The sequence below is a fragment of the Saccostrea echinata genome, unplaced genomic scaffold, assembly GCF_033153115.1.
Source record: "Saccostrea echinata isolate AGI-Se365-2 ecotype Australia unplaced genomic scaffold, CSIRO_AGI_Sech_v1 ptg000075l, whole genome shotgun sequence".
Taxonomy (NCBI): domain Eukaryota; kingdom Metazoa; phylum Mollusca; class Bivalvia; order Ostreida; family Ostreidae; genus Saccostrea; species Saccostrea echinata.
The window spans coordinates 1,450,405-1,464,875 of record NW_026889824.1 but is presented as its reverse complement, the minus strand read 5'-3'; the positions used below and the strand labels follow the sequence as shown (position 1 = coordinate 1,464,875).

Below are 14,471 nucleotides of genomic sequence, written 5' to 3'. Positions count from 1 at the left end.
ACAACCCCACCTGGCTACAAAAATAGATATTTATCAGCTATTTCAGGCAATATACACTGTTTAGACTGTGTAAGACGACAGTGAAATTTTTATTTCAACTGTACAGGTTTGACATGTTTTTCTGATCTGATAATTCTTTGATGACGTTCGTAATTTATTGGAGATCGAAAGTGTTCGCGGCATTTCTTTCATCTCGGCAATAATTGTGGTAGAATTGTTTATAATCTTTCCTGGTATGAGGAATATGCTTCATTTTAGGAACTTGTCTCATTAGTTTTGGAGAATAAAGCATTTTTTTTAAAAGTTGCCAAATCAAAACTTTAATTGTTCACTTGAAAATTTTTTAGGTGAGCTACATGTGATAAGCAGAAACAAATAAATATCTCAAAACTGGACCTTCTTAAAAGTGTTTCAGTAAAGACACGAATGGTTTCCGTGTTTTTCAATCTCAGAAATTCATACCTCAAGATAATCAATTAAAAGTCCTCTCTCAAGTTAAGAGAAAATAATTTCAGATGAAATCATAACAACCCAATTTTCTTCCATCAAGACCGAATTTTCCATTCTGTCTACTGGTGGTCTTTCTAATACATCTTCAGAAAAACCGACATTCGGTGAGGACAACGCACTATCTGTGGAAACTACAAGTAAGTTTAAAACAAAATATAATTTATCACAGATGTCATTTAATTAAGTTTAATAATAGGTGTTAATCGCCCGCGTGGCGCAGTAGTATAGCGTCTGCTCTAGAGTTGCGGAGTAAGGAGTTGATCCTTACGTCGCGGATTCGAATCCCACTGTGGGACGTGGAGACCGGTCCTTCGAATGAGGCTGTATAAACCGAGGTCCCGTGTCGCAGTAGGAGATAGCACGAAAAAGACCCTTCACTGCTCAATGGCCCTGAGTGCCCAGCATAGGTCAAAATTTGCAGTTCTCCACCGGCAAGTAGTGGCATCTCCATATGAGTGAAAAATTCTCGAGAGGGACGTTAAACAACAAACAAACACTAAGGTGTTACCAAGGACATCAAAAAAGGATATTCTTTGGGAAACTTCTTCCAACAAATTGATTTAAATAAAATTTGTTCAAATTCAAAAAATATTTAAACAAAGACCTTTAACGTACACACAATTACTTAAAATTAGAAATGCGATGTTATGTTTTCTTTCAGATGACACGAAATTTTTATACATAGTTGTGCCTGTTGCTCTCGTAATTCTCATTAGTGTTACTGTAGTCGCTGTTGTGTTGTGTCGAAAACTAAGGTTAGTGCACATATGTAATTTGCTGGATATAATACCAAAACAGTTACAGACGATTATATAGTCTACATTTTATTCAGTTCGGAAGTCAAAATACGTGTACATTTTGTATTTTGTTAGGGTTGTAATTCTTTGTTGCAGCGGTTCACTTGGAAAGTCGGACAAAGGAGTGCAATTCAGCAAAACGGACTTCCAGTCTACAAAGGAAGGACCTCGGGGAAACAAATCTCAAGATAACGATTTAAATATGAATTCTAATGATACAAATGGCGTTTGTGGCATATCAGTCATGTATGCAGCTATCCCCAACATTCAATCATACAGCCAACTACCTGAATCCTTAGACATTGAGAACAAAGGGATAGAAGAACAAGAAAAAACTGATTATTTGTATTCCGAAATACACAAAAACAAATCAACTGGCACGAAATCAATACCAGCCAACTCTTATTCTCCATACGATAGCAAAAAAATAAATTTTTATTCAGAGGTAATAAAGAAGGAAAAAGCTACAACCGGGTCAGAACAAGTTTTATATGCAGAAGTAGAGAGGTCAATGCTCACACACAATAACGAAGACACTTCTAATGTTTCTATAAGGAAGCTATACCGACCATGTGATCAACTTACCAGGAAGAACTCATACATCTATTCTTCTGTTAAGAAACAAAGATCACAGGAAACTTCTAACAATTAAACTTGTTAGTGTTGAAGTAATTATCAAGGAAAATCAGATTAAGTGCGTTTAGGTATACATATGATTTCATTAGAAGTAATTAGGGATCCTTACTGTTACGAAATGAACTCAACAGAATTTTCATTTATATAATAAAGGATACATTTTTTTCAGTGACTATTTATTGAATACCATGTTCGTTACACATATCACTGTCACAACATTTTCCCCTGAGTGTAGTTTGACCAAACTGACGCTTACCAAAACCTCCTGGACCACCTGTTCTACCGCTAAAGTATGCAGTACAAATCTAAAACAAATGTAAAATTAAATATAATTAATTTTAAGCTCTGCTGGTCAGAGACCACAAGAGCTTATGCGATAGTAAGCTGTCCGTCGTCTGTCTACATGTCTGTCTGTTCGTCTGTCTGTAAACGATTTTTTTTTCAAAACGCTACTCCTCCTACAGTTTTGGTTTGATTTCAGTATAACTTGACACACAAGTAGACTACTCTAAGATAAATAGAGTATAGATAGATATTTATCTACATTGTTCATTTAACTGATAGTGAAGGCAATATATGGTTACGAATTGAATAGACAACGTATAATAAAAGAAATCCTGAACATTCCACGAACATCTCCACAATATTTTTTTTTTTCAATTCATAATTCCTAAATCATGATAAAAGTGAAATCATCATCTTTGTATTTACATGCATATTAAGTAAATCTAGAAGGTCTTTTCAATGCTCAAACAATAAAACTGAAAGCCGTTCCGATATTCTTCGTAAATTCAATTTATCTTAATAATAATCTACGACTTTATTTAACATTTCTTGTCCATGAAGAATCTGATCTATCTAGTTCACAAGACGTCTGAAAATCTAACAAACATCGGTTTCCTGCTCCATTTATTTGATAGTGAACGATAGTATAGCGTTTGGGATTTTGATAAACATGATAAATAAACTAAAGGTAGTAACCCAAAACAACATAATCATAGATTGGTCATGTTGGTGATGTTATTTCTTAGACTTCTTGTAATGTGAATACCAACCTTTGAGTCCATGCATCCCAAGACAATAGACAGTTGTAAGTTTGAATCTAGACGCTCAATTGTTACACATTGCTGAAACAAAAAGAGGTATGTCAAATTTAGTAAGAATGTACCCATGTATGGAAAAGTCATCGACAGATATTTTACAATTTAGATATATATGAAAGTATAATGTTACCTACCCATGATTGTGAACATGATTCGTTAATCAAAATGAATAAAAGAATTGTTAATTGGATTGACATAATTGGGACCAGAGGATAACTTGATTTTTTGCTTGTTTGTTTGTTTGTTTGACGTCCCTTTCGAGAATATTGGACAGCCACTAAAACGCTACAATTTTAGACCTGTATTCTGCAGATATGACCAAAAAGCAGTGAGAATTTTTTTCCCCTAGCAGCTACGGGTCCTAGGTTTATATGCTTGGGCTCAGTAGATTTGTGTCCTGGGATTGAAGATAAAAACAACCCACAACATGAATAATGATTCCTGTTTAATATCATATTCTTGTTATATTGAGTCTGGGAGCAGAAGGATTTAATTTACCTCTGTCGGTTTACATATTGAAGAGTGTGATTTTTGCGCTCTGCTTTAAAGTAGGTTGGATAAAGCTACATTTATTCCCAAATTCTTAAACATTTAAAAAAGTACTTGATCAAAAAGAGATTTAATTCATTTGCTAGATAAACTTGAAATGTACAACGCTATATCCACAGAAGTAAATGTGAAAACTTCCATACAAGTATATAGATCGAAAAGAAACAAACACTCAATCCAAATTTAATGAAGATTTGATAAAGAGCAATAAAAACTTTGTTTCTTGACGTCGTTGCCAGTAATCATGTCTTGTGTGAACTGTTTACTTTGTTTTTTCATGATTTGTTTTAAAATTTTAATTTTTGGTGGAAAATTGTAACTAATGAACTATTAGAGCACTCTAACACTCTACATCTGAGGAATATATGCTCAATCGAAAAGGTACAGGCTATGAAATATTTGTTCGTATGAATCATAGTCATGTATAGTCTATATACATGATAATAAAAAAAAGGCAATTAGTAGGAAAAGCCAGAAAACTATTGATATGATTTTATTATAACGTTGATTTGCTTTAAACCCCACATTTTAAGTAAATTTTAGGCTCTTTTTGTTAAATAATCAACTGTAATTTTGGCAAATAGTAAGAATACAAAAAGGCTAAAGGTAATTAATTCTAGAAGAAAATCTGAACTTTTCCAAGTGTGTTTGTTATAACATGAATAATCATTAAAAAAGGAAAATCATGATTTTTTTTTTAATAAAGAAAAAATCAAAGTAAAGAAAAATGGATGTATGTCTTCAATGTGATTTTTCTGTACAATACATAAAACTATTAAGATAAATTAAGTATACAATCTATTATGTAAAAATGATTTATATGCATACTAAAAACGGTAATTACATATCATACCTGACTTTTTTTTTACATAATGTAGTATTTGTGCAGGAACCGGGATCAGGAACTGATTTGCAATCTCTACAATGAACTGTAAGTAAAGTATTCACAGATCGTTATTTCTTAGACTTTCTGACCAATGTAGATTGGAATGAGTTCATTATGACTTGTATATTATTAAATTAATTGAGCTTACGACAAGTTCCACAGAAAGAAGGACATAGCGTGGCAGCGATACAGTTGTTCTGACAAATGTTGGGATCAGTAGAGTTCAGCAGACGACAGGCCTCCGTATCCAGATCATTCTCTTCACAAACCTTTATCTCTTGATGCGTTGTATTGCCAAGTAGAGGATTAGTTCCTGTAGCAGTGATGAATATATTTAAAGGTGCGTAAACAATTAACCCTAGTTCAAAATGTAAATAAACTACTTTTCGTGAACTACAATGTATTTAAAAGATCCGCGAAGAATGATTATTCAACAGTGCTTAACATCAACAATTCCATGAAAAAAGATTGAAAAAAAATCGTAACGGAAATTAACAGAAATTGAAAAGGTTGGAGTATGCAAATTAAACAAGCAAACTTAAAAAAAAACCACACAAACATAAATTTTCGTTTGCTTCCACGAGCTTTGATACCATACATAACGACTTATACATGGCAATAAAATTAAAGCATTTTCAAATTCAATTCTGAAGAGCTTTGAGAGAACAACTGTAATATGACAAAGAACTTGTTTTAGACTATTATAAAGGTGTTTGAATTCGACAAGAAAATCCTGTTGTATTTTATCTTCCTTGTTTGAGTGAGCACAGCGATTACTAATAACAATAGGCCCATGGGCCTTGATCGCTGACGATCTCATGACTATCATGAGTTTCAAATAACAATACAAATACCACTTTCGTCCCAAATGGATCTGGAACTATGATTTCATGACATTTTGTTTAATTTCGTGAAGACTTAATTATGATTATAATATTCATGTCGCTTTTGTCCCAGAATTCTAAAGTAAAGAATATAAGGGGAACGCAGCCCAACCCTGGGGCCTGATCACTGGATCCGAGAACATAAATTTCACAATTTTTGCAGAGTGCTTAGATTTCTCATTATAATCATGCAAACAAATTGCCTGCTTGTAATGAAGATCTGAAAGAAAATAATGAGCTAACAATTTAAGACATATTTAACTTCACCCTGCATTGGCCTGAACCTGATGGACAGGGGACCCATGAATTTTACAGTTTTGGTAAAGGGCTAAGTGTTTGTTATTACCATGCAAACAGTTTGCTGTCTACCAGAAGCCTATGGATAACAAAAATTTATTCGCGTAATCAGTTCCCAATAAAGGACAAACTCCACTATGTAGGGCACCTCAAGGATAGACCCAAGAAAATGAATTTTACAACATTTGTAAAAAAAAAAAATCGCAAGTGAGAATTCATTGTAACCAGTGTAAACATATAATCAGTGTGCCCGATAGATGTTCTTTTAAAAAGAGTATTTTCAACAGATGACAAAATTAGCCCCACCTGAAGCCTAAACCATGGGCCTTGTGGACATGAATTACGCAACGTTTATGGAGGGCTAAGTGACAATTATAATGTCTGTTAGGTGCCAAAGAATACAAAAGAATACTTTCAAAATGAAATGAAACATTTTTAAGATACATGTATGACCGACAAAATCCCACTCTATGGCCTGAAACATGGACTCATAGGCCATAAATTTTGCAATTTTGGTGAAAGGATAATCATGCAAACAATTTGCTTGCTGGATATCAATGAATAAGAAAAGAATTTCATAAGATATACATACTATTAGAAATTAGACACTTAGAGGTTAATACGGAAATATATATAGGGTCCTTGAAAATGCTTATTTGGTAAAGTGTAGGTGTCTACATAAAGAGTTTATCCTGTAGAGGATTTTCCAATAAAGTTCATTTTCTCGGAGTCAAGCAAACTGTATGTAACAATTGTTTACATTTGACACCGTTTGATGCTAATGTGACGTCAGTTATTAGGCTCCTTGCGAGTTCAAGTGAAAACAACATTTTGAATTCAATATTTGGACAGTAAGGCACGTGCTGGGCGTATATTGATTTAATATGTGGTCAGTAAGTCACGTGTAGGGGGCATATTAAACAATTTCATGTCAGTGGGCAACATATGATTTTATACAGTATTCTTCTCGACCAGTGAAATTTCAATATTTTTTTCAGAGGCAGGATAAAATGCATTTTCAATAAATGGTCAACTTAACTTCACCCTAGAGCCTGATTTATGAGTCCAGTGGCCATGTTTTTCTCAATCGTGTTTATAGGGCTCATTGGTTAATATAATTATGCCAACAGTTTGCTTGATGCGCAGGGTTAAGAAAAAATATAACTGTTCAGCTCAGCTAAAATATTCAAAGGCTTACAATGGTCGACAGACATTCTATTTCATGATGCATGACGACGGACGTAAATAGAAAACAGTAGGTTATCTGAGTGACACAGATGACCCAAAGACATAGGTAATATAAGAATAAGGATTTCAAAGCGATGATTATTATCCCTAAGAATGATACGGTCAATCTGATTGGTTTACAACTTATCACGATTAGGGAGACAATCTAGATGTCCCCCTCACACACAGGGTGACAAATAAGTTGTCTCCAATTAGATGAAAATAAAATGTTGAAAACGAGATACTCATATATGTATGCATATACAAAATTGATATATATGCGAGATCGGTATATGGATGAAAAAAACAGTTTCCGCATGGCTGAAACACTGCTGAAACTCTGCGGAAACTTAAGCTTACTAATAGTTTCCGCAAAGTTTCAGTACTGAAACTTCAAGTTTCATCAAGTTTCCGCAGTGCGGAAACTTAAAGTGTCCACGAATCCAAATGGTTTCCGCAACTGAAACTTGATGAAACTTGAAGAATATGTAAAGTTTCAGCATGCGTAAACAGTTGATATACATGCAGCATACTATGGTTTCCGCATTGCGGAATCTTGATGAAATTTGAAGTATATGAATGGTTTCAGCGTGCCTAAACATTTGATATACAATTAGTATACTATAGTTTCCGCATTGTGGAAACTTGAAGAAAGTTCAATATATATAGTCTCAGCTTCCACAGTAGATAAATTAAGAGTTGATATTTTATACTATTTGTCAAGATTCTACTTGGCATTTTTTCATGATGGAAGTTGAAAACTAAAACATAATTTATTATTTGCTTCTTCAAGCCCTGCCATGAGTGTAGATCATTAATGTAATGTCTTTTTATTTACAGCAGATTGACCATACCTCCTTCACTAAACTGTCAATATTAGAAAACAATTTGAACAAATCATATGTTTTTTTTTAATTTAATTTCAACAAGATGCATGTCTAATATCATCAAGAATATGTAAAAGTAATTGGGATAATAAATGCTTAATTTCACATCAATGGTAGCCAACAAGCATCAAGGTGGATTCCTTGGTCAAATAATCAGTTTGTAGTCCAACATAATCCAACAGAAAAGTCTCTGAGTGGTTGACTTCAGTTCTTGATGACTCGCTTGCACTTATGTTAGTGGTGACTTTATGTTTTCTGAACTGTGCAACACAACACTGTAGTCTGCATGTATGACCTGTTCCCGTTTCTGTTGACTTTAACATGTCAATGCTTAAGTACACCAGAGACGTGGTTTCATCCTTGTAGAAATAATGTCATCTTCAAGTTGGATTGACCTGCTCATCAGCTATTTGAACCTATTGAAAATATATGAATAAAGTTTAACAGAATCCCTAATGCTGTTATAGTACAAGCCCTTGATTTATTAATTATTATTTAATTTCCCAATTTCATCATTTTTTTACTAGAATGATTTTAAATAATCTAAAAATTTATGTGTACTCGCTAGTCTATTAAATTTGCCTCTTTTAAATTCAAAGGACAATAAAATTAAACAAACTTGAATTTAATCTAAATGTACATGAGTATATACACACATGTATATGTATATCGATATTACATGTTATCCCTTTGTTCCAGAGTCTCAGAGTAAATAAAGGATTTCTTTTTTCATTTTACTCACACATCAAAATATAACCCCCTCTTTTAACCCATAGGCCATGATTCATAATATTTGAATAACATAAATAGGCTTGTTGTTAAATACTTGTTTTGAAATAATTCATATAATTTTAATAGGTAGCTCACAAAGTGTGGCTGACATACTTGCTTTTTTTTTTTATTAAAAGGGGTCATTTATTTTATTGAATACATTAGCATGTATGTGACAGAAAACAGAGAATTATGTTTGAATAGCCTTTAAAATGACTTAATATTTCTGTTCATCTCTGAATTTTTCCGCTTTATTCCTATGTCAAATTCTGACCCTCTATTGTGGCCTCAGCCTGGGCCGAGGGAATATGATTTGAACGAAAATGAATCTGCACTCTATAAGTACATGCAGATCTATGTTTTTTGAAAATAAAAATTTAGATGTTACCCTAAATTATTCCCTCTTTTCCAAGATACATGTATTTCTCTTTCAAAGAGGGTGTGGCACTTCATTTAAACATACTTGAATCCCACTGACCAAAGAATGCTTAAACATGGTTCTAAAAATTGCCCCCCCCCCCCACACACATACACTCCGGCATTAGCTAAGTTATTAAATGTACATAGGAAAGTAATTAAAAAAATTTCTTGGACTCCCTTAGAAAACATGGACATATTCTGTTAATATGGTAGAAAAATCATACATATAAAGCTTACACAGTAAAGGAAAACAGCCTATCCCCCCCCCCCCCCCCACACACACACACACACTGACAACCATCAGTGAGACTATGAAAGATAAAAAGATTAAAACTCAAATTTTCGATATAGTTAGAATACAATAGACAATAAAAATATCAAAACAAATATTTTGTACTTTAGTCCTTATTCCCTAAATTACAGCGAAATAATAAGTGCTTACTAAGACTTACTTTTTATCAGAAGTATTCTTCATCCTCTTTACGTTTTCAGATGATTTGTTAGGTGGATACTACATGTAGAATCTGAAATGAAAATAGAGTTTACGATAGTACAATAATAATTATTTAAAAGAGCTCAGAAAAGACTTGAAAACCACTTGCATATCCATTTCCTCACACCCTGCATGCAGTTTCATTTACAATGAACTCTGATGGACAGTTGTGACACAGAAAATAAATGCCCCGCCACAGCATGATACGCCCGTCAAATATTGTTCAATTATCACAAACATTTTAGAGTGCAAGAAAATCAAGTCAACCTTGATACACGGATTTCCATGATTTTTCCATTCCTTATAATATTTGTTTATACATTTCCTGTGGTGTAGGCATGAATTATAACAAATATTACATTATAGATCCTCAACTGGTTGTGTTAGAGCTTGACAAATGCCCATCTGCAGCCCCCCCCCCCCCCTTTCACATTTGTGAGACATGATGCTCTGAAATTTGTTAGTTGATATTTTCAAAAAATTAAATAAAAATATCATATTATTCAATATGAATTTAGTCTTAACAACTTAATCTATACCAAATTAATTTTAAAATAAAAGACTGGCCATCAAATGAAATATGCTATAAACTGACCAGCAGTTCTTCTGTTTAATTCCCAAAGGATACAGATAAGAACTGCTTGATCAGATATGCTCTAACAGAAATGATTGAGACAGCTAGCCTTCCTACACTGAACTAATTAATTAATCTTTAACTGGATGCATGTCCACTCATTACTCCCAAGGGATGAATGGATCTGCGCTATCTGCAAAAACAAAGATTTTTTTTTCAATTTGTTACAAAGATTTATAAAAATAAAAAAAAATGTAATCTTGAGGCAACATTTTTAATAAGGTTTCTGCTTGACTCTTAGATTTGTAGGGACTATCTACCATAATTAAAACTTTTTTTTGAAATACTTGATTTTTTTTTTTAGACTCAATGTCAGACTGGTTTTAAGCTGCAATTCATATGGAGAACTGGCATGCTAATTCCAATATCACCCCCCCCCCCCCTTCCGAGTGTAATTAGTTTTAATTAATTAGTTTAATATAAGATATCAAATTAGTTTATAATACATATAATACAATATCAAATTAGTTTTAATTACTTTTCAACAAATTCATTTTAAAAGTTAGGCTAGCCCACAAAAACTATGTAATCCAACATGGCTGATTCCTCTGCCCAATTCCCAAGAGATATAGATAACACCTGCTTGATCAGAGATGCTGTACCAGTTAGCTCCTCAAACTAAACTCATTAATTTCTCTGTAATTTGACATGCAATTTTCTGTTATCAAAATTCTCCTTGACCAGTGCTTGATAATTACACCCATGGGAGAGGTGGAATTTCTCTTGTAACATTATATTTGTTATAGATTGCTGTAAAGTATATAATGAAAAAAATAAGTATTTTCTTGATTTTAACATTTTTTTAATAAGGATACTGCAACACTTTCACATTTTTTGGGATTGTGTAATATAATAGTAAAAAGACAGTTTTTTTTTAAATTTCACTTAAATTAAAGGTCACGGTGACCTTGAAATAGGTCGCGACACACCTTCTACCTAAGATGCATAAACTGGCCAAGTTTGATGATTCTAAGTCTAATAGTTTTCTAGTTATGAGCCGGACAGGATTTTTCCATATTTGGCCATAGCATCTTAATTAAAGGTCAGAACGACCTACTTTTTGTGCGCGACACACCGTCTACCCAAGAAGTATCAGTTGACAAAGTTTGATAATCCTAGGCCTAATAGTATTAAAGTTATGAGCCGGACATGAGAAAAGCTAACAGACAGACGGAGGGACATGAACGCCATAACATAATATGTCCTGTCTAAAGACGGGCGTATAAAAATCTGATGGAAACTCGGAACATTTTAAAATGGACACACTCTAAGTGACAGCCAAATTACAACATCAATTTAAATGTTCTTGAAATTTTGTGACCGCTGATCTGGGGAGGGTAGGGGTCCACCCAGAATAGGTAGTGCACACACATGCACACCTGGCCTCAACACTCGGTCACTCAGTAACCATTAGACATGATTACTGTCCTTGACATAGATCTGTCAAGGATTAAGACATAAGATAATTCCTTTTCCAGTCTTTATTACAGAAATATGTACATTATGTACATATGTCAAACTGGGTCTGCTAGCTGCCTGCTCTAGCCCTAACTCCTAACTCTCTTGCTGCTAAACTACCACTCCAGCTGCCACACTACTACAGCTGAGATTATCTCTTTGTTCTTTTTTGATAAAATATAATCTTAGCCTTAAGGGGAATTGAATGATTATTTAATTTACTCAGGATTGTTTGACATCTTTACAATAGAGTGATGTGGACAGGTAAAGTGTTAATTTCTATGACACCTATACTGTCTTCAGGGTAACAAAAGATAATTGCACTGGGGATTAACTAAATTGACTTCAAAGACTAGATAACAATGTTCAAGACATATATACAAGTCATCTGCTTAACTTTTAAGTATATTTTGTATTATTGAAATGCTAGAATGAATAAAATAGCAATCTGTAGTATAAAATAGAAATGTAAATCTTGTAATATTAAAATATATTAATTATATATTATGTAAGACCCCTAACTCTTTGGTCAGTGGCTATAATTTAATCATTTTTTACAATTGGATTTCATTAATGTTTATTTATTTTTTAAGTCAAGTAACCTGTAATATCTAAGAGATATGCAATCATACTCTGAGAGTGGGAAAAATTAAATAAATTATACTTTTCCATAAAAGCAAGACTACATACATGTACATGTATAAGTTTTTTGAAGATATGTACGCCTTTCCAGATTCAAGATTATAATCTACAGGATAAGGACATGGCCACTTATTTAATTTTCTTTTAATGCATTTTACATCAAGGGCAGATCACTCTATCTGTATATTTAGTCAGAATTAGGAGTCTCTAGTGGCCATTGTTTAGATCTGACTTAGTAATAGAAATAAGGCAAATGGTAAACAGTTAAAAACATATAGAGTACAAAAATCTAATTCCGTATCAGTCATTCTATCAAGCCCAAAAAAAAAAGATTATAGACTGAAGTATTATGTCAAATTTTCATAATGGGTCATATGGCCAATGTGGCCCAGTGGTCAGAGCAACTGCTCCGAATCCACTGTGGTACATGGAGTCTGGTCCTTCAGATGAGACTGTGTTGGTGGCATGAATGTAAAATTATCGAAATGGAGTCAAGGGACATTATATAACAAACAAACAAATATTATGGATCACTACCTTTAGAGATTGAAAATGGCAATTACATCAGACCACATACTCTATTTATAGAATGCAGAATTCATATTACTCGATAATATTGTTCTGACAGTGTTTTAGATGGTTGTGACTCTACAGTGATTTATGATATATTTAGCAACTGAACCACATTTAAACAGTTCTAGTGAAAATAAAAACATGGTATTTATGATGAACAATTACAAAATCAAGTTTTATGTTACAAAATCAAGTCTAATTGTTTCATAGAAAATCAAAACATGCATATGTCTTATGTGTCAGTTTAAAATTACACTTGATCTAAATAAATATCATTTTAAGTTTGATTATTAAAATATTTTCTTATAATCATATACCTTGTAAGACAAGATGCTTATGTATATTGTGCACTTTCAACATGTGTTTAATATATGATCATAGCTTTCGAAACTTTAATAAAATACTTCACTTGAACATTATGAAGCTTCTGAAAATTATCAAATCACTTTCATATCATAATCAACTCAGTTTTGTGTTGATAATCTGATAATAGGAAACTTAAGCCCAAAGTCTGCAGGTTCTCAGAAATGTTACTTTCATAACTACAAATAGGCATTGCACAGTTACACAGAGACACAATACTACATGATACAGTGAGGGTATTATCCCAACATGATCTAAAAGTTACCATTTTATGTGTAAAAAAAAATGACCCCCCTTCCTCCGGAATGCAGCACAGTCTACTACCAATAATTATGACACAATTCAGCAAAAATAAACGTTGGGTTCAGAAACTTTTTTCTATGAATTATAATGAATACAATTAGGTATAATAAACACTATAGCTCACCTTTTCTGAAAAAAATAAACGTGGGGTCTGATCTTTCGACTTTCGCTTTTCCGAATGAAAAAGTTAACACCGGATATAAGTACATAACGCTATTACAGTCTAAAAACCAACCTGCATTTAAAACTCCGGAATACTACGACACGTTGTAAAGAAAATTTACATGATGTAAAAGAATACAATAGCATATTCTATTTATCATAATAAATACATGAAAGATAAATACAATGGTACAAACTGAATGCAGACTTTCTATCAACGATAAATTATATATTACTACCTAAGCTGAGAATGATTTACCAGTAACTTTTTTCACAATTATGAAAACTGTACTATGGCCATTTTGAATTTTTGAAACGCGCCATTTCAGTCTAACCTTATTTTTTACAATTTCAGATAATAAACTCAAAAATGAAGATCATTGTACTATAGGAAATAGCTACCTGTATCCAATCTGTCATTTGGTATGCTTTTCGTCTATGTAGAATCAAAAAGTCATCTCATCTAGATATTATTTTTCTTGAGCAAATTCTTGGTATTTCCTTCGCCATTTTGTCCTTCTTTCTTCTACTGAGAATCTATCCAATGAGCGAGAAGCATACTGGCGCGATACGCCACCTAGTGATTCTCCAAAAATGGCCGTCCATTGTTTACATTGAAAATTCAACATAATTTTTGCAGTTTGTTTGTTTGTTTGTTTGTTGTTTTTTTTTAAAGAAAACTTTCACGTTTTTACTGCAAAAGTTCTCTTGAATATCACAGAATTAGCACTTCTGCATGAAAATATCAATTGATCATGGGATCGCGGGGGTATACATGTAAAACCTGCTTATGTAAAGTAATTATAGTAGTTGTTGAAACGGAGTGCCCTAAATTTGATAGATAGAAAATCATGTACTCTCATAAAATACCAAATT

The 14,471-nt window shown here is 33.0% G+C and overlaps 1 protein-coding gene and 1 long non-coding RNA gene across 4 annotated transcripts in view; both read right to left on the bottom strand.

The window, feature by feature from the left end:
* Positions 1-2,112: 2,112 nt before the first annotated feature.
* Positions 2,113-14,471, bottom strand: part of LOC133176487 (uncharacterized) — a 117,502-nt gene continuing 105,143 nt past the window's right edge. For all 3 annotated transcript variants that reach the window (XM_061311605.1, XM_061311607.1, XM_061311606.1), the window contains 2 exons: positions 2,999-3,070; positions 2,113-2,248 (listed from right to left, as the gene is read on the bottom strand). In XM_061311605.1, the coding sequence (XP_061167589.1) occupies positions 2,120-2,248; positions 2,999-3,070 (201 nt within the window). In that variant the 3' untranslated portion in view covers positions 2,113-2,119. The remainder of the gene's footprint in view (positions 2,249-2,998; positions 3,071-14,471) is intronic.
* Positions 7,792-9,565, bottom strand: LOC133176471 (uncharacterized). The gene is made up of 2 exons (XR_009719467.1): positions 9,420-9,565; positions 7,792-8,192 (listed from the first exon to the last, which is right to left on the bottom strand). It is a non-coding gene; the product is annotated as an uncharacterized LOC133176471 (long non-coding RNA).